We start from the raw sequence: 21071 nt of genomic DNA on the forward strand, positions 1-21071 counted from the left end.
CCATCATCTCGAGAAGGTGATGAAGCTCAGAAATGTCGAGGGACTCTCAGGAGGGAGGAGGAGGAGGAGAGCTGAAGCTGCTGATGCTGATGAGAGGAGGAGGAGGAGGGAGGAGGAGGAGGCTGATGGAGGCAGAACTTCCTGTCTGTCTCTTCTTCTTTCCAGTGCACTGAAAAATAAGTGATCGCAGTCAGTGACGGACCTGGACTGCGCTGCTGCTGCTGCTGCTGCTGCTGCTGAATCAGCTGCTGCCAAACAAATAAACAAAAAGGAGGAGGAGGAGGAGGAAAAAACAACAAGGTTTACGTCACAAAACGCGCGAGTGTGGATTTTTAAAAACCCGCGGAAAACTTCTTTGAGCTTCTGCAAAACTCTTGACTTGAAGCGGATTTCAGGGGGATTTCGCGGAAGCGTCGAGCGCGTCGGACCTTTCCACGGCTGTAGCGGGGCGGAGCCGCGGTGCTTCTCGTGCGCCTTTACGCAGGGAGTGTGTGTGTGTGTGTGTGTGTGTGTGTGAGGTGTTGGGGGATCAGCCGGAGTCAGAAGGATGCTGGAGGGCAATGCCCGCAGAAAGAGAGGATGAGATTTGTCGAAAGGCGCTGGAGCTGCTCTCGGACCTTTGCTCCAGAGGAGAAGTGCAGGACGACAACTGCCTGGACTTCATCTACTACTTCAGGGACCTGGCGAGACCGCGCTACACGGACTCAGGTCAGTCTCAACAATCCTCTGGAGCACGGAAGGTTTCAGTCTGATTCAGGAACTGTAGGTTCAGTGTCAGCACTATAAAAAATGACATTTCAAACTTGTTTTATATAAACCATGTCATATTTAAACAGATCCTTTATTAGATTTAGTGATGTTGTCAGGACCACATTAACAAGACCAGAGTAAAAGACCAACATACACTACTTTACATGCCGTGGTCTTGACTTGGTCTTGGTCTCGGTACAAGTCTGGTCTTGGGCTTGAATTAATCTCGTCGTGCCTTGGTCTTGATATGAGACAAGTTTGTTTTTCTTGGTATTAAGCTGGTCTTGCTTCTGTGGTCTTGGGACAAGTCTGGTGTTGGTCTGAACCTGGTCTTGCCGCCTTGGTCTTGGTCTCCGTAGAAGTCTGATCTTGGTCTTTGTCTTGACTTAGTTTTGCTCTGCCATGGTCTTGGTCTTGACATGGTCTTGCTACTGTGGTCTTGGTCTCGGTACAAACCTGGTGTCTTGGTCTTGACTTAATCTTGTCATGCCTTGGTCTTGGTCTCATTACAAGTCTAGTCTTGGTCTTGACTTGGTCTTGGTCGTGGTCTTGGTCTTGGTCGTGGTACAGCGCAAGTCCTCAAAATTGATTAGATTTTAGGAATCAAAGTGAAAGTGTGAACGTATGAACTTGTTGCACGGCTATTTTGTCGATGGTAAAACTTAAGTTGCAACATTTGTCTCCTTCCACAGACTGGAGTGGATTTATGTGTGTGTGTGTGTGTGTGTGTGCGTGTGTGTGTGTGTGTGTGTGCGTGTGTGTGTGTGTGTGCGTGTTTGAGAGAGAGAGCGAGCCCCACCCCATATGCCCCAGCTCTCCCAGCACTTTGCAGACCAATGATATCACCAGTTATTTTAAAAGCTTGACTTGGCTCAACGCTTTTCAGCATTGAGGGAAAAAAACAAACAACCATATGAATGAAATCATCTTAACTGTAAAATAATCTGATTCTTTGCTGCTGAATTTCCCCAGAAAAGTTGCAGTAATTTAACAGCTAAACATCAGAACGTAAATTAGCATAGGAAATGACTTGAGACTCATAGAGTGCGTGGGATTTTTCTGAAGGACAGAAACAAAGAGGTTCACTTGTACCTGCCCTCTTTTATATTTAGAAACACTCAAAGTATTTGGTTAATATTTATGGCCTCCTCTTACACCTGGCATTAAAATGCTGTTTTCTGTCATCGGATATTTACATCTTTTATTTAAGCCTTTCAGCATTTAGCACACGCTTCCATCCAAAGCGGCTTACAAAAGAGGAATTAGCTAAAATAGAAGTAGTCTTGGAAAGAACTCCACTAGATAGTGGACTGATCCAAGTGCAGAAGGAGGGGGTAAAGGTAAGTGCTAGGACAGAAGATGCTCTTGGAAGATCTGGCTCTTCAAGAGCTTCTTGAAGATAGACAGGGACGCCCCCTGTTCTGGTAGCGCTCGGTCCACCAGCGTGCAACGACGCACGAAAGGAGTCTGGATTGTCTTGTGCGGGGGGGGTTGGCATCGCCAGACGACAATCCTTTGATGAACGGAGTAGTCGAGGGGTAACATAAGCCTCTAGGAGAACATTTAAGTGGGTGGGAACAGACACATGGAACACTTTGTAGGCTAGCATTAATGATTTGAAGGGTAGCCAGTGGAGCTCAGTGAACAGAGAGGGTGACATCTGAAGACCAGACACGTCCAGCACAGGTCGGGTAGCAGGTCTTTGCAGTAATCAAGCTAGTGAGGACGGACGGTTATCCCACCTATGAAACCACTTCAGGAGGTGGAGACACTCTGTGACCAGATTGAAGTCTGGTCTCTCAGATGTCTCTGAACACAGCTAACGTGACACCAAAGCTAGGGTTGGGACAATACCACAAACTCAAGTATCTACTAGTATCGGTACCAATATTCGTCAGATTCAGTCATTGTAGAGCATTTATGAACGTATGAAGCTGTTCACAACACAGTTGTTCCGAGCCATTTCAAAGACAAAATTCTCAAACTGTGTCTCAGAAGAAATGAACGGCCCAAACGTGACTTAATGACAAAATTACATTTTTACAGTCTGTGCATAGTGAAGCATGCGACATATTGGATTTTAGCAGATTTAGCAGATCCATTTTTATCTGTCCAGTATCCTTCTCCTCTGGTTGAGATGTTTTTGAGATGGTTACTGAGGCTTTTTTGTGCGTGACAGCGAGCGACGCAACAAGCCACACCACAAACTTAACACAAAACAAAAACAAGTTTGTGGCTCACAAATGAAATTTGAATTGTGAATATATAAAGTGGCGGTGTGTGGGCCTCATCATGAAAACATGACTCACCAACTTCCTGCACAGCTGATTTATTACTTTTACTTTGAATATTTATCATGATGAAATATTGTGTTGTTATTGTAAGCCCACCTACTACTGAACACTAGACACAGTTTGACACCCCTGATGTCCTCCGTCGATATTTAACTTTTATTGCGTCTCTTTAATCTCTGATGACACGTCATGGCAATTTTATAACAGACAAAAAGGGAACAACAAGAGTCTGCAGCGGGGGAGATGCATTAAAATATGAATGAGTGAAAATGGTGAGGAAGGTGAAGACAGTGTGGACTTTTACTTCTCGACAGGGAAACAAATAGTGCTGGAGCTTCAGCCAAGGTTAGCTAACGCTGTCTTATTATTATTATTATTATTGATATAGGCTTTTTTTTTAGATTGTTATTGTCGCCTCTTGTCGTGTGATTTTCAAACGTCGCCTCTTGTTGAAATGCTACTGTAAGTCGACTAGGTTTAATATTTATAAAGATAAAAGCTGGGGAGTTATGTGTGTTAGCATGAACACAGTGTAACGCTGGGAGCGAGTGTTTTGGCGACCAATGCTCTATAAGTTTAAATTGCAATTTTAGTAAGTGTTTTAAACTCTAAAGATACTGTTTGGATTTTTGCCCACATGGAATTGGCATTTCGGGAGCCCTTAAATGTTGTTGTTTTTTGTCCCAGAGTGAGTGAAAATTTCAAAATAAAGCGCTAATGTCATAGTCCAAAGTTCTCTTGAGCTTGCATTCACTGTCACTGTCTATCATCGTAATTTTTGATAACTTTTCTTTTTTTCCGTCTCTGTAATATAAACTTATTTGAATAAAGCTTCATTTTTCAAAAATATCGATTAGGATATATATCGTCATCATTCCTCGTGGAATACAAAAATCCATACGCCATAAATTTTGTTTTCTTCACTTAGACAGATCTCAACATATGCATTCATACATTCATACATTCATACATTCATACTGTATACACTTATACACATTGTTTCTGTGTATGTTTGACACGTATGTATCTCCGGCCTTGGAGAATATCGTGCACATGCATCTTGTAAAGCATTAAGGCTCTTAGATAATATCTGACATGTGTACATGATCAGCAGTGCACATATACATGTTTGTGAATTTCTTCTTCCTCTTCTTCATGTGTGTGTGTGTGTGTGTGTATATGTTTATCATGTATGTTGCGTTTAAATACGTTAGGTTTCATCATTAAACATGTATGATGAAAGCCAACACACTGGGTTCCCCCTGAGGTGCAGTGACCCACTTCCTCCTGTTACTGCTCCAAATGCGCGCGCACACACACACACACACACACACACACACACAAACAACAATGAATTAAAAGGTACAGAAAACATGGTGGTTTCAACTAAAAACAACGACTCACACTGATAAAAAAACAACTTCTATTTTTGCTAAATAAATAGAATTTTTCACGCACCTAATTTTTTTGCCGACATTTTTAACTACTTTAATGACATATAGTAAATATAGATATACACATATGTACAGTATGGGTATATATACACATTATACATATGTATGTACATATATACACACATCTGTTAAATATAAACATGCTATATACACATTTACTAATCGACCATTTATTAAGTAAGTAATACTTATTGATGTAAGTTTAAATGTCTTAGGTCTCTTAAAAATGCTGTTCAGTTATTAAAACTAAACTTTTGTGTACTTAATATTTAGTTTATTATGTATATGGACACATATAAAACAAAAATGTTTGTTAGGCTCCTTCTCAGTACGTTTTTTTTTTCATTTAGAGCAAATAATTGCTCTATAAAAAGAAGGATCAATGTGTGATGATTGATGTGACAATTGTGCCAATTATGCACATTTTGAAATTGAAACGTCAGCGTCCACGGTAATAATGTGATGGAGCATTAAATTACCACAAATATATCAACAACTGTTTGTATTTAAATGTAAAGTGAAAGATGTTTTGTTAAGAAACACAAAACTATTAAAAACGCAACAAGACATTGCATTGTTTCCAAATGCTATTTTAGTTTGAAGATGTTTGGCACTAAACGCTGATTGTTGAGACAGACCATGAGAGTTTAATACATGTAATCATTTCTTACTACACAGTTGAGAAAATTGTACAAACAAATCACAACAACAATCATCCTGTATCTACTATCAGCTTGTTTAATATTTAATACCAGTCCATCCAGATTATTTAAATGTCTGAAGCTTGTTTTTCTCCCACAGTTACACGATAAAGTTACATTTCCGTTCTCTTTGACTCGTAGCTGGCAGCAAAACGGCAAAGAGAAGAAAAAAAACCAGGGATTGAATAAATGTTTGGGGAAATAGGTTTCATTACACCCTTGATTGCATTTTGGAAGTATTGTTGCCAGGCAATATAACATTATTGGATATTTGCTTTAGAAATCTTCAAGCCCCAGGTGATACCCTTGAGTGGGCCCAATAAAGTTAATGGCTCCTCTCGTCCAATAATTTGAAATTTCCACACAACACGTCTTTGTCTCCTCGTGTTTTCTCCTCGCCTCGGACGCTTGTACCTGTTCCTCCCCTCAGACCTGCACTCCCACGACTTTTCACCTCTCTTATTGACTCGTTGTTGCAGCGTATTGAACTGCACTCAGCGCTGATCTCCTCAGAGGAAGAGGAGGAGGAGTTCATCAGCTTAAAATGCCCTATTGTTGACTCACTTCAGCCTTTATTCAACAGATACAAGGAACAGAAAAACAGATTTTCAGTCACTGACAAAACAAATGACCTTCAAAAAGGAGGTAATTAGCTTGGTAACTAGCACCTCCAGTGTTTTAATCAGTGTGGTTTTAGCTGTTTGTTTATCTGTCTGTTAGCGACTTCAATCATCAATCAATCAATCAATCAATCCCATTTTGTGATGGGTTTGGGTCTCGTTCACAAGCGAGGGAAGGACGGAGCGGGAGATCAACAGGCGGATCGGGGGCAGCATCTGCAGTGATGCGGACGCTCAACCAGCCGAAAGACGGAGCTCTCGGTTTACCGTCCGAACTACGTGCTCACTCTCGTAAGGTCCTGGTATATGTTGGGTGCACGTTGGGTACGTGGATGTGAATTGCGTCATTAACGCGTCGGCTGCCAAATTTTGGAACCACGCAGTGCAGAAACGAACTGAACTACCGACCCACTGGCGGCCCTCGAACCGACTGACACCCGGACACCCCTGGCTGACGGGCCTTTCAATTGTGAGCCTCTCGAACAAGACGTGTCCGAGTGAGCTGTAGCACTGTTGTCTTCTTCTGGTAGGAATGCGTTCTAGTCCCTGTGTCCAGACTTGTACCGGCCAACTGGACTACAGGACTACAGGACTACAGGACCCTGACGCGCGAGTATACCAGCAATGTGACATGTATGCGGAAGAATATCACAGGCTTCAGTTTCTACTAGAAAAGATGGGTTGTGATTCAAAGACAACATTTCTCAGTGTGAGTCTGTAACCAGTTTATGTCTTTGACCATCTAAAGTACTTATTATTGCTCAGGGAATCATGGGGGGAATCTGTGAGTAAAGGCCAAGGGTGGCAACTGCTCCTGAAAGTGTGTCCATGCCACCTTTATGGACTTGGTTGTACCTGGAAATATCTTTGTCTCTTAACACAGTTCATAGCTGAAATGGAGTTTATAAATTCCAGCTTCCTTTGTCTGTTCTTTCTTCATCAATCCTCACTTATTTACAGCAAGATACTTCCTTGGTATTTTTATCCTCATCGTTCTGTTTGATAATGTTATTATATCTCCACTCAAACACTGTATAAACACCCTGCTGAGGGAAGGACAGCTTGAGTTGTTTAAGAGAGACAGAAAAATCTGCATCAACTTCCAAGTGGAAATACATGTGTCGACCTGAAGGTCGCCGTTTCTTTCGTGAGGCAGGAGGTCGAGTCGAGAAGTGGCCAAGGTCTGCAACTGAGCACAGACCATCTGAGGATTTGTTTTGATGAATGAGCCTCGAGTGACTCTGAAGTGGAAATATGTGGAAAAAAAAAGCCTTGAATCTCCCGAGAGTAACATGATTGAAGAATGGTTACTTTTGTTTGGCTTTGTCGCAGCGTGAAGTCTGAGACTCGCAGCCCAGGGGCCACATGTGCCCCTTTCAATTTAATGCAGCCCACACATAAAAAAAATGATCCTGATGGATCCATTTTGCATCATAAAAAAAATACTTCCTGTATCAAAGCAAATGCTTATTTTGACATTATGTGAAATATTGTCACAAGCGTCTACATCACGAAGGAAAATGGTGATATCATTTAGGCCTCCTCATGAACCAGACTCATGTGGCCTCCAGGTTATTTGGGTTGTGACCTCTGGTGGGTCTCAAAAACTGTTTGACAAAACAGGTTGAGAGTCTGGTTTAGGAATGAGACGATACCACTATTTTGTGTCTTATACTGATGTCACAAACTCGCGTTTCTAACGATACCAACATTAGTCCGATTCGGCTCGGCTAAAATGCCGGCTTTTACATTTTTATCTGTCCAATATCCAATCCCTAGTCTGGTTTTGGCCACATTTATTACCTTTGATGTTGCAGTTATTGGTAGGACATGGCCTCCTATACCGATATCACAAACTCAGGTATCTACTGATATTAGTCCGATACAGTCATTTAAGACCTTTAAATCTATGAGGCTGTTAACAACACATTAGTAGTAGCCATTTCAAAGACGTTATTCTCCATCTGTGTAAGAAATAAATGGCTCACAACATGACTCGGGTAAAAACTCTGCTCCAGTCAAAAATGTCAGTCTTTCAGTGCATACAATACATTTCACATTTTTATATGCCTGATACCCAGCCAAGCAGAAAGCAAACTTGGCTTGGGACCAAAGGGTTGCCGGTTAGAGTCCCTGCCTAAAAGGTTAAAGGCTGGGGTACCCCTGAGCAAAGTACCCAATCCCTATTAGTCATTGTTAATTGGATGCTCTAAATTTACCAAAGCCACAGGGACATAGTCCTAGTGCTGGTCCTAGAGAGGGTTGTGTCAGGACGGACATCCGGCATAAAAATCTCCACCAAATTAAATATGCGGATCAGCCGAAAGGAAAAAAGAAATCTGTCCGATCCAATGATTTGGACCTGTCTCCCTAAATATTGGTCCACTATGTCCTTAGTCAATGGACATTTCATTTTTATCTTTTTTTTTCTGAACAAAATCTTCTCAATGATTTTTTACCAAGACATTTTACTACTACTACAAATGAATATATCAAGGTCAAATTCTGTGATCCTGTGTTTATGTAGATTATTGACTTACTCGCACTTAACAGTCATTTACAGAGAGCTGGTGTGTGATCGCAGCAGTCTGAATGAATCAGCCGTTTAGCTTTGATGTTTCGACTCTTACAGAGGTTTAATTGCAGGTTATTGTCAGCGTGTGCGTGCTGGAGAGTCAACAAACTCGTTGTGAGTATCTTGTGTGTGTTTTGTCTGTCTCTGTTCCGTGTCTGTCCTGCTCTGGGACTACACAGACGCTGTGATATAGCTTTAACGAACCTTCCTCAGAGGCAGAGGGGACTTCAGCATCCACCCGTCACCGCTAATGTAACCACAGAGATGAGGCCGCAGCGAGGCTACAGAAATAAAACCCAACAATAAAATAAGTCAGGGCTGGCAACCGCCTGAAGTTACACTGTGATATATAATGATTATTATCATGACCTATAGATTTAATAATAAGAAAGACAAGGAAGCAGAGGAGAAGGTCTTTGTGGCTGTTGCAGTCCAGTGTTTGGAGAAGCTCAGGGTGGAAAACTAAAGAAAAATGCAGGGAGTTCTGCTGATGTCACACAACCATGGCAACTGTAGGAAACAATGCAGGAAACAACGCTGTTCACCTCTATAGACGTTTATACTAGAGCAGTAGCTCAGTCTTTTTATACCAAGTACCAGCAGCTCGCACCATTATCGCCAACGTTAAAATAACGTGGCGTAAGTAGGTCGAGCAAAGCCAGCTGCAGACCTATTACAGGAGGCCAGTGTTCCTCACATGTACTTGATTTATTTGGTTCATTTTCTACACACAGTCTCCGGTCACATACCCTGCTCATTTCTAAATTGAAACGCCTTGTGTCTCAGGTTTTTATATCCACACGTCTGGACTATTGCAATAGTCTTTTTTATCGGTTTAAATAAGAAGGCACTTGACCGCATTTAGGTCGTCCAGAACTCTGCTGCAACAGAACTCACAAAAAGGTAGCACGTCAACTGTGGAAGTCTAGACACTGTTGTCGCAGGCGTTTATTTAGACTTCTCATTATATTATTCTTTTTATTGTGTGTTCTCCTGTTCTTTGTTCTATACTATCAGTATTTTTTGGTATTTTACTTGTAGCGCCATGTAAAGCACTTTGTGATTCCATATATGCGAATGGTGCTATATATCCAACTTTATTTATAAAGCTCTTTAAAAACAACAAAGTGCTGTACGACAGAGATAAATAAAATATAAAAAATGACATCATAGGCCTAGACAATAAAATACAGTAGAATGTATTAATAAAAAAAACAAAAAACACACAACCGAAAAAGTCATACACTGAAACTCCGGTTAAATGATTCTGAGAATCTAAATGTTGTGGCAATGGTGAACATTATGTATAGTGACACGCGCTGCACGTCTCAGTTTTGGTGGAACTGGTAGAAGTGTATTTTAAAAATGAGTCATTAGATTATTAAGTTTTTATTATTATTATTATTATTATGTGACGACCCCGAGTGGCCAGGGTTGTGTAGGTGTGTCTCTCTCCCTTTCTCTTTGTTTCACACAGGCAATCAGGCAGGCAATCAAGCCTATGCATCACAGGTGTGTGCAGTTACTACGGAGGCGGGGCTGTGCCTTAAAAGCCCAACAGTCCAGCCGTGCTCTCTCTCTCACCATTTCCAGCCTGGCGTCCTGCAGCTCACATTGTTTTGTTCTTAGTTTCACATCCAACACTCACACACATCCATACACCTGCATTTACAACTGATTCACCTGATTACAGATATAGGTTATGTTTGGTTTAGCTTGTTATGTTGATTATAAATAAATGTTAAATTGCCAGCATCTCTCTTGTAGCTGTTGTTTTGTCAAGTCATCTGAGCCAGTCTTGACAAATGGGGGCTCGTCCATTGTAAATAATTTGTTTGATTTGTTTGCAGGCCAGGGAGAGTTCTTTTTAGCAGTCAGAGGTCGGTAAGTTACTGAGTCGATGCACATGTCCGGTGGTTCCCGTTAGGCTTAAGGACACTTTCTCCTTTGGGATTGTGTCAGTTTGTTTTTTTTGTAGTGTTGTGGGGAGCGGCTAGTGTTGGTTGCCTTGGCAACCTTCTCGGGGGCACTCCGTGGGGTCATGTGGTCCCGCAGGTTTTGTGCTTAATCAGCCCGCTGCAGAACCGCATGAAGACTAGGGTAAGGTTAGTAAGATCTGGGTTAGGCAGTTAGGGGAATTAACCGGGTGACTTTTGTGTGCTCAATTGTGTCTATCAGTAAGGATCTGACTCTGAGGGTGAATATGGACAGTTTATCAGCTTTTTATGAAGCGCCCAGTGCAGTGTTTCTGGACTCCTGTAAAAAGGATCAATTGGTTGAAATTGCTGAGTACTATGATATAGTGTTACAAGAGGGATTGCTTAAAGATGAGCTTAAAATGTTTGTTTTGTTATCTTTGTTTGAGAGAGGTGTGTTGCAGAAAGAACCTGCTGAGGCAGCGGCCTCGATGAAGCCGGTGTTGGTGAGGCAGACTGGTGTGCTCTCGTTTGAGCAGCAAAGGGAGCTCTTGGAGTTGCAATTAGAAGTCGAGTGGACTAAACTGAGGGTTTCTGACCGCAATAGAACGTCTGTTGTTGCGTCAGGGTTTGCAGCCGACCGTGAGGCTGGAGACCTGACGGCGAGTCTGCGCCTTGTGCCAAAGTTTAATGAGCGGGATCCAGACACTTTTTTCATTTTGTTTGAGCGTGTAGCCGAGGCAAAACAGTGGGCAGATGCGGATAAAATTCTCCTGTTGCAGTGTGTCCTCACGGGCAAAGCACAGGAGGCGTATTCGGCTGTGTGCGCACAGGACAGTTTAACATATGCATCTGTAAAATCAACTGTCCTTAAAGCATATGAATTGGTTCCAGAAGCGTATCGCCAACGGTTTAGATACTGGGTTAAAGGGGATAAGCAGACAAATGTTGAATTTGTGCGTGACTTATTGACTCACTTTCACCGCTGGTGTGCCGCACAAAAAGTTACCACATTTGAGCATCTGTCTGAACTGATTGTAATGGAACAGTTTAAAAATGTTGTTCCTCAGCGCGTAACTGCCTATTTGAATGAGAGGGATCCAGCTACAGCACTTAGAGCGGCCGAGTTAGCAGATGATTTTGTTTTGACACACAAGAGTAGTTTCATTGAGATGCGTGCAGGAGCGGGGTTCGAAGGCAGTGATGGCGGCGTTACACGCCGCAGATTTTTTAAACCTACGCCGACTAAGAGAACGCCAGCTTTTGTGCGCCCTGAACGTTCCAATGTGTGTCATTTTTGCCGTGGAGAGGGTCATTGGAAAGATCGATGCCCTTTGTTAAAAAATAAAAATGCGTTTACCCCAGGTCCGGCCATGTTGTGCACAAGCGGACGAAACAAGGCCGTAATTGTGGATGACAGTGACAGGTCTGGGTTTGAACCTTTTATTATTGACGCACGAGTGTCCTTGGTAGGCAGTGACGAGTGCGTTAATATTAAAGTTTTGCGTGACACAGGAGCTAGACACTCATTCATTGTGCAGTCGGTGCTTCCATTTTCCAATGATACACAATCGGGTGATTTCATTGTGATGCGTGGTATGGAGCTAGGCTTTGTACCAGTGCCGCGACATGATGTGGAGTTGGACTGTGACCTTGTTAAAGGTGTGTTTTCTGTGGGTGTACGTCCAGCGTTACCTTTGCCAGGTGTCTCAATGATTCTGGGGAATGACGTCTGTGGCGGCCGAGTCTGGCCTAGTGGTCCTCCGTCACCTGTGGTTGTGTCCAAACCGTTAGAGGTGGAATCTGACAGTTCAACGCTGCAGGTTTTTCCTGTTTGTGCCATGACGCGCGCTCAGAGTAGCCGTGAGTCTGTGTCCTCTGCTGGAGAGGTGAAAGTATCTGGAGAACCAGTGCCGTTTGATTTGCTCTCACTTGTGTCAAAAGATGAGTGGGTTAAAGCACAAAAATCTGACACTTCGCTGTCCACGTTGTGGGATCAAGTTTTGCTGCGTGGTCAGATGGAAGAGGTAGCTCAAGCCTATTTTGTTCAGGATGGTCTCTTACTCCGTAAATGGCTACCTTGTGATGGAGACGTTGTGGGTGAGCCTGTGTTTCAGGTTGTGGTGCCGCAAGATTTTCGGTCGCTAGTTTTAAAAACAGCACATGATGAAAGTGGTCACTTTGGGGTGCGTAAAACTTACTCGTATGTCCTCAAACATTTTTTTTGGCCGCGTGCCAAGAAGGATGTGGCTGCATATGTGAAGACGTGTCATGTCTGTCAGCTGACCGGCAAACCGAATCAGAGCATAAAACCCGCACCTTTGCAGCCTATTCCTGCGGTAAGTGAGCCCTTTGAGCATCTGATTATAGACTGTGTTGGTCCATTGCCTAGTGCTAAGTCAGGTTGCAAGTATTTGTTAACGGTAATGTGTCAAAGCACTCGTTACCCTGCTGCTTATCCACTTAGATCCATCACCACTAAATCTGTTGTTAAAGCACTTTCTCAGTTCATCTCAGTGTTTGGGATACCAAAAGTCATACAAAGTGACCGAGGGTCTAATTTTTGCTCACACATGTTTGCTCAGGTGTTGAAAACACTGGGGGTTCGCCATAATCGGTCCACTGCATATCATGCGCAAAGCCAAGGCGCATTAGAGAGGTTCCATCAAACGCTTAAGTCATTGCTGCGTGCATTTTGCACGGAATTAGATCGGGACTGGGAGGAAGGTCTCCCATGGTTAATGTTAGCGGCAAGAGAAGCAGTGCATGAGAGTACGGGCTTTAGCCCGAATGACTTGGTATTTGGGCACTCTGTGTGCGGACCGCTGACAGCGTTGAAAATGGGGTTGGTTCCCACTGAAGCTCCACGAAATTTGATCGACTTTGTAAATGGGTTTCGACACAAGTTATTTGTGGCAGGGATGTTGGCTAAAGAGAAACTGGGGCAGTCTCAGACCAAAATGAAAGCTCATTATGATCGGGGTACAGAGCGCCATGAGTTTAGTCCTGGGGATCAGGTCCTGGCTTTGACGCCGGTGGTTATTTCACCTTTCCAAGCTAAATTTTCTGGCCCTTATACTGTAATAGAAAAAGTCTCTGATTTGAATTATCTTATAGCTACACCAGGTCGAAGAAAGTCTTCTCATCTGTACCATGTTAACCTGCTAAAGCCGTATTATCAGCGTTTGAAAGGTGACGGTACCATAAAGGGTGACGTGGGTCCAGTGCTGGCTGTGGACACTTGGAGCGTAACCGAAACACTAGACAGTGTTCCTGAGCCTGATGACAGTTTGGTGAGTGGCAGATTGAAAAACTCTGATTCTTTGTGCAACCTGGACTCTTCATTAGCTCATCTGCCTGAGTCACAGCGTGTCCAATTGGTGGGACTGATCGGAAAATTTCCACAGCTTTTTAGTGACGTGCCATCCCGTACCACCTGGATTGAGCACGATATTGATGTGGGTGAAGCTCAGCCGATTAGACAGCGATTTTACCGCACAAGTCCTGTCAAGCTTAAACATTTGAATGCAGAGATTGATTATATGTTGGCAAATGACATTGCAGTACCGTCCTCCTCCAGCTGGGCGTCTCCTTGTGTGTTGGTGCCAAAACCAGATAACACTCTGCGGTTTTGCACAGATATGAGAAAGGTTAATGCTGTCACCAAATCTGATTCATTCCCGTTACCACGCATGGACGACTGCATAGACAGGGTGGGTTCAGCCAAGTTTGTGTCCAAATTTGATCTCCTTAAGGGTTATTGGCAGGTCCCTCTGTCAGAACGTGCAAAAGAGATTGCGGCTTTTGTGACTCCATCAGGCCTCTACTCCTATACAGTTATGCCTTTTGGTTTAAAGAATGCTCCGGCCACTTTTCAGCGGCTTATGAACCGGGTTGTAGATGGTTTAGAGGGCTGTTCAGTGTATTTGGATGACTTGGTTCTGTACAGTGACACGTGGCATTCTCATTTACAGAGAATAAAAGCATTGTTTGAGAGGTTGGCTGAAGCACAGTTAACAGTTAACCTGGCAAAGTGTGAGTTTGGTCGGGCGACTGTAACTTATCTGGGCCGTGTGGTTGGGCAGGGTAATGTGGTTCCTGTACAGGCAAAAGTACTGGCAGTGTCTGAATTTCCACAACCTACCACTAAAAAGGAGCTCCAACGTTTCCTGGGTTTGGTTGGCTATTACAGGAGTTTCTGTAAAAACTTCTCCACAGTCGTGTTTCCGTTAACTGAACTATTAAAGTTTAAAGTTAAGTTTGTGTGGTCTACTGAGTGTCAGCAGGCCTTTGAAAATGTCAAGTCTTTGCTCTGTTCTTCTCCTGTGTTGGCAGCTCCTGAGTTCGACAGACCATTTGTGCTGCAGGTAGATGCCAGCCAGGTTGGGGCGGGTGCCGTCCTACTCCAGGGGGGTGATGAGGGGTTGTTAAGGCCAGTTTGCTTCTTTTCCAGAAAGTTTAATCAACATCAGGCAAACTATTCTGTGATTGAGAAGGAAACCTTAGCACTCATCTTAGCCCTGGAACATTTCGAGGTATATGTTGGTGGAACGGCACCCCTGGTGGTTTATACAGACCACAACCCTCTGACATTTTTGGGTTCCTTTAGATCCCCAAACCAGAGACTTGTCAGATGGTCGTTATTTCTTCAGGGTTATGATCTTGACATTCGTCACATTAAAGGGCAAGACAATGTCTTAGCAGATGCCTTGTCTCGGGCACCTCTGCCTTGAAGTAGTAAAACCTTGTCCGGGGATCAGTTGATCATGTTGTTTTTTTTTTGTTGTGACCCTTAACTTTTCTCTGCATTTTCTCTCCTGCTCAGCCAATGTTTCAGTCTCTTAAATAGGCTTCCCGGTACCAGGTTGCGGAGTACTGGGACAAGTGGGTGAGTTTGGGTTGGGAGCTGCAGAAAAAAGGGGGTAATAATTTTTCATTATTTGGTTATTATTATTATTGAAAATATTTGGTGGTGGTTTTTGTTGGGACGGTCACTCTTTTGAGTTCCCGTCTTAAGGGGGGGGGTGTGACGACCCCGAGTGGCCAGGGTTGTGTAGGTGTGTCTCTCTCCCTTTCTCTTTGTTTCACACAGGCAATCAGGCAGGCAATCAAGCCTATGCATCACAGGTGTGTGCAGTTACTACGGAGGCGGGGCTGTGCCTTAAAAGCCCAACAGTCCAGCCGTGCTGTCTCTCTCACCATTTCCAGCCTGGCGTCCTGCAGCTCACATTGTTTTGTTCTTAGTTTCACATCCAACACTCACCCACATCCATACACCTGCATTTACAACTGATTCACCTGATTACAGATATAGGTTATGTTTGGTTTAGCTTGTTATGTTGATTATAAATAAATGTTAAATTGCCAGCATCTCTCTTGTAGCTGTTGTTTTGTCAAGTCATCTGAGCCAGTCTTGACAATTATTATTATTATTATTCTATTGTGTGATTCTTATTCCTTTTGTACTGTGTCTTTTTTTTTTTTTACTTTTTATATGGACCTTGAGTCTGAAAATAAAGATTATCTATCTATCGTAAAAATGGGTTTTAAGATGTGTTTTAAAAGTGGACAGTGAAGGGGCGTGTCTTACATGCTGTGCAAGATTGAACAGGCAGCCAGTGGACGCTGCAATGTTGACACAGCAATATGCTATCATTATGCTAATGATAAAACACTTACCCTTCTGGTGACAACAGCCCTGTCTTTGGCCAGTAGAACTCCAGAGTTGGATGTTTAAAGCCAGACTGCATCCATCTGTTGAAGATGTCGATGTCCTCTCCACAAGAAGCATCATATTGTCACATATAAGTGTGCAGTGAACTCAGGTTGAATTCAGCACCTTGATTGATTTTCACTGCATCTTACGCTGCCAACATGGTGGTTCATAGAAAGTGAGTCACGTGACGTCTGGAGGTTTATATCCAAAGAAGCAGAAGTAAGCAATTGTGGAAACGTAAAAAATCCAAGATGAATGTAGTAACATGGGAGCAGAAAACAAAGCAAGTGCAATATAAAGAACTTATAAAGATCTAGAAGCCACAGAGAGCGCACAGGAAGCAAAACAAGACAGTGTGGCAGTGAAAAGGGGGAGTATTTATACACATGAGACGTGTAGACACAGGTGAAGTTAATTTGGGGGCGGGGCAGGTAACCACAAAGGCGGGAAAGCAGACAAAGAACCAGGGAGTGGTGAAGTGACATGAAACGAGATGAGCAAAAACATCAGAGCAACACAGGAAGTGTCAAAATAAAGCAAGAATTTCACAAAATTTACAAGGAGAAAAACAGACAACACCAGAAACTACCTGACGAAAAAGAAATCTCCAAGCCAAATCAGGAAAGTTAAAGTAAATCCAAGTAAATCAAAATGGTAGAAATAAAACGGTTTTCTACTTTTTTCACATATTTTACATTTCTTAAACATTAACAAAGTTTTTCTGCGCCCCAAAGATTTTTGCGCCAAACTAACAAGCAAACAATTGGCCTTTAATACATTGTAATTTTATTATTATTGCACTACATACTACGTCTACTTTTATTCACCCTTTATCATTTGTAAGACAAATTTGAGTGTTTTTAGTGTTTAAAACTTGTAAATGCGATAGTTCCTCTGGACATTTGTGTTGATTGATTGAGTTTTTCACACAAATCTCTGAAGTTCATCGTCCACTGAGCCTGTTAGTGTGTGAACAATGACAATCGACTGACTGGTGCCGCCGGTGTCTCTTTTCTGGTGTCCATTAACGACTGAACGTCTGTTTATGTCTCTTGATGAAGCGTCGGTATAAAGGCAGCACTTAACGGTCAGACAGAAACTGGAAATCATTTCCAAGCTCTTCACACTCTTGCGCTAATGACGGAGTCGGGGAATGGAGAGAGACTCTGCCGATGTAAACACATGAAACACAGAGTCTTGTTCAGCTCTGTTGTCGGGTTATTGACACACATTTGCACAATCAGACTTCTCTTCACTGGCAACCCGTCATTTTTAATTGATTCTTGTCACTTTATTCAGTTTTTCCACATATTTTAACAACTTGTAGACCACTGGAAGTCAAATGTAACTTTAGTTGAGTGTTTCCTTTGAGAAGAAATAAAATAAATACAAATATGACGTCAACTACGACATACAGTATATGCTACTTTTGGCATGTTTGCATGTTAGCATACCTAACATATTTCACTCACAAGGAAAAGGCAAAACCCTGATGAATTCATAATATTAAATGCTAATTTTGACTTTTGGGATTAACAGACTTTAATGGTCTAATTATAAAACCTTCAAAGTCTACAATTAACTATGCTAACTATGCTAGCATCAGAATGTTAGCACAACTACATTTTCACACAAACAAATTAATTTTGAACTGAATAAGATCTCTTGGGATTAACAGTCTTTAATGGTTTAAAGTCTTCCAGCACCCTAACCATGTTAGCATTTCTACCATTGTACACTAATAAAAAAATGCTATGAATTTATATGCAGAATGCTAATTGTACATTTAGAGATAAACCGTCTCTAAAAAATAACAGTTAAAAGTTACAGCCTTGTAAACAGCTCCATTAGCATGCTAACATGTGATTAGCTGTATAACGTGTGTTTACATGTATTCCTTATGCTAGTAGCATGAATGGAAAGATGTTCAACTTTTCTGATTATTCTGATGAAATAATTGCAATTCATGATTATATTGTGAGTAAAGTATCTAGTGGCACCTCGTGGTAAATCACCAGGACTGTATGTTGGTGAGCTAGACAGAATTTGAAATGTTGAATATGTAGAAAGTATTTCATGTATGTTGCAGGTTTTGTTACAATTATTGACGACGTACGGTAGAGTTCATAAAAGGAGTTTTATCGTTTAAAAGTTACGTTTTTTTTTAATTTTTTTATGACTTTTTGATGCAGCAAACTACTTAGATCTTCAATAAATTGGTTTGAGTGTTTTTTGATTGTGGACAAAACAAGACATTCATCTGGAAATCATCATTAAAAACCAACCTTCAAATATTGTCAACATTTTCTGACATTTTATGGACCAAACAAGCACTTAATGAATCAAGAAAATAATAATTAGACCAGGTTGTTGAAAATGTTTGTTAGTTGCAGCTTTGGATCAGAGACACATTTTCATCGTCCAACAATGCAAATGGACTGTCCTGAAGGAAGACAGCGTTGTCCTCCTGCCTCTTATGTGAATCAGGCTTTAAAAAAACCCAACACACACACACACACACACACGCACACGCACACACACACACACACACACACACACACACACACACACACACACACAGCTCAATCTGTGAATGTCGGCACACGTCGCACACTGAGCTGTGAGATGTCAACATGGCTGTCAGTCGTCACGTGTTTAATTCAGCGTGTTCCTGTGACATGTGCTCACTGTCACACGTGCAGACACGCCGTCACATTCATTTTGTGTCCTGTCAAAGGCTGCAGGAGACATTCTGAGCAGGAAGAAGAATATATTCATTAACCTTTAACTCTGTGTGTGTGTGTGTGTGTGTGTTCCATGTATTACTCATGTTGTGGGGACTGAAAATCTGTTGACACAGACACGTGATGGGGACTCACACAAAATCAAGTCCCCATAACATGAATTACATTTTAAGGTAAAGATGGTTAAGGCAACATTAGGTTAAGGTTAGGCTAGTAATAATTAGCGTGCCTGCTTAGCAATGCAGAGCCAATGAGAACTCCCTAGAGTTTCCACATACATATGAATGGAAAACAGTCGAATTTGGAGCCTCACAGTGTCGTCATACTTTAACGTAGAGATGAGGTTGAAACTTTAAATGGGTCACAATCTATCTATCTATCTATCTATCTATCTATCTATCTATCTATCTATCAAATTTGTGTTAAAATGAGTTTAAAGTTAATAGTATGTGTGTTTGCAGGTAATTTTTTCACAGCTACTTCTTCTGACCGCTCTGGCTTTGATCTACGTCAGCGCTAACACCTCAGTGTCAGATGCTTAATACCTGTCGCCGTCGCATGCCTTTTTCCCGGCGACCTCACCGCGGACAATTACACTAATCAAATCCTGCGTCAGGATGAGGTGAGAGAGAGCTCTCTGATTATTGAAGCGCCCGAATCCAATTAGCTGCCACCGGCTGCTCGGGGGGTGTTCAGGCCTCGGTGCCTTGATTGCTCGCTGTAAGAGGGCGTGAAAAGTGGAGCCCCCCCCCTCGCGCCACAGGAAAGGCTCTGACAAAAGTGACTGAACGAAGCCACGCGGTCGACCCAACGACCCAAGTCAAAGTTATCAAGAGGGACGAGCGCTGTTCTCTGTGGACTCAGGTGATTTTGATGTGTAATATCTTATTTTAAATGGATCGTTAGCGTGAGTATGATTATAATTACACTTTGCACATGGATTTGGAACGAGGCTGATGTGTCTGTACTAAGATTATAATCGTTTAGTTTTAGTTTCTATTTAGTTTTGACTAAAATGTGTTTGTTTTACTTAGTTTTTAGAGCGGGTTTGCTAGTTTTTATTAGTTTTGGTGTTAGTTTTATGAAATATGGAGTATTTTATGGAATTAGATTTGTGTCAATATTTTCAAACAACACTTTTTAAGAAGCAAAAAAAAAAACATCAATTAAATCATTCAAAAATATTGTTTTTTATTGTTTGAAAAAACACTGCACAATGGTTTTTTGTTTTTCGGGCGGGGCCTTAGGAAGCTGCCTGCTGATTGGCTACTGAGTTTTGGACTGACAGCTCAATGGACCAGAAGTCGTCAAGGGCTAACATTTGTCATCTTATAAACGTTAGACACTTTAATTTATTGGTGAAAACTTGAACTTGAGCAGTTGAAAGTTATGCTTGATTAATTTCTAGCTTAATTTTAAACAAGTTTTAAAATATGTTGACAGGCGATCTAATAAATGTGTACACATGTATATATACATCCACGCAAATGTCAACGTCTTATTTTCCTGCATTGAGACTCGAGTCCCGCATGTCGATCCCTGAAACTCCTATGAACAATAATTACTGTATCTGTGACATGTTCTCCGACGTCCTTCCTTTCCCCTCCTCACTATGAACATCATTCAGAAGCTGCACTCGTCTGTATTTCGGTATTAATAATGGATCAAACGACCGCTTGTGTTGTGTGAAATTACGCTCTCGTCATAATGAACCGGTGGAAGAAAAACCACAGAGCGAAAGCAGCTGCCGAACTCAGCGGAGCGTTGGGAAGCTGAAGAGCCCTCGTATGTGTTTCCCCTCAGAGGAATCTGTGAATCCAGAGACACAACTATAACTGAATGCTAATGCGCTCTCAGTCTGTGTCTGCTAAAGTGTGTCAGTAAAAAACTATAAGTCTGGTTTTGTGAAATGATGTGTTTTTAATTGGTTTAATAGGCGTCGCACACAGTGGAGTTTTGGAGCTCATTGAGTTTAAGTAAGAAAACAAAAAGACATTTGGAAAGACTCCAGAGCGTGGCAACAAATATGGAGCAACATTGACTTCTGTGGTTTGTTCTGAGGTGTTTTTGGTTCCGTCACCCTTCAGGGATCTTTTATACTTTGGGGGAAATGATGTTATGTTTCCACCTTTCTTTGTTTGGAGCATAATTCAGTAAACATCAGAGACATCAAACAGAGAGTGAAGAAAGCAGGTGGTTTCCGCTCTCTCTTGTTGCGACATTGCCTTGAAACCACGTCTAAAGTCCGATACAATACAAAATCACGTCCGTCCAATACTGATGCTTTTACCTCCTGGCTAT

General features: G+C 42.1%; 1 protein-coding gene across 2 annotated transcripts in view; it reads left to right on the top strand.

Moving 5' to 3' along the window:
- The first annotated feature begins 251 nt into the window (after positions 1-251).
- Positions 252-21071, top strand: part of syt9b (synaptotagmin IXb) — a 43317-nt gene continuing 22497 nt past the window's right edge. For both annotated transcript variants that reach the window (XM_044035747.1, XM_044035748.1), the window contains exon 1: positions 252-708. In XM_044035747.1, the coding sequence (XP_043891682.1) occupies positions 561-708 (148 nt within the window). In that variant the 5' untranslated portion in view covers positions 252-560. The remainder of the gene's footprint in view (positions 709-21071) is intronic.

The sequence above is a fragment of the Solea senegalensis genome, linkage group LG10 (assembly GCF_019176455.1).
Source record: "Solea senegalensis isolate Sse05_10M linkage group LG10, IFAPA_SoseM_1, whole genome shotgun sequence".
NCBI classification, from domain to species: Eukaryota; Metazoa; Chordata; class Actinopteri; order Pleuronectiformes; family Soleidae; genus Solea; species Solea senegalensis.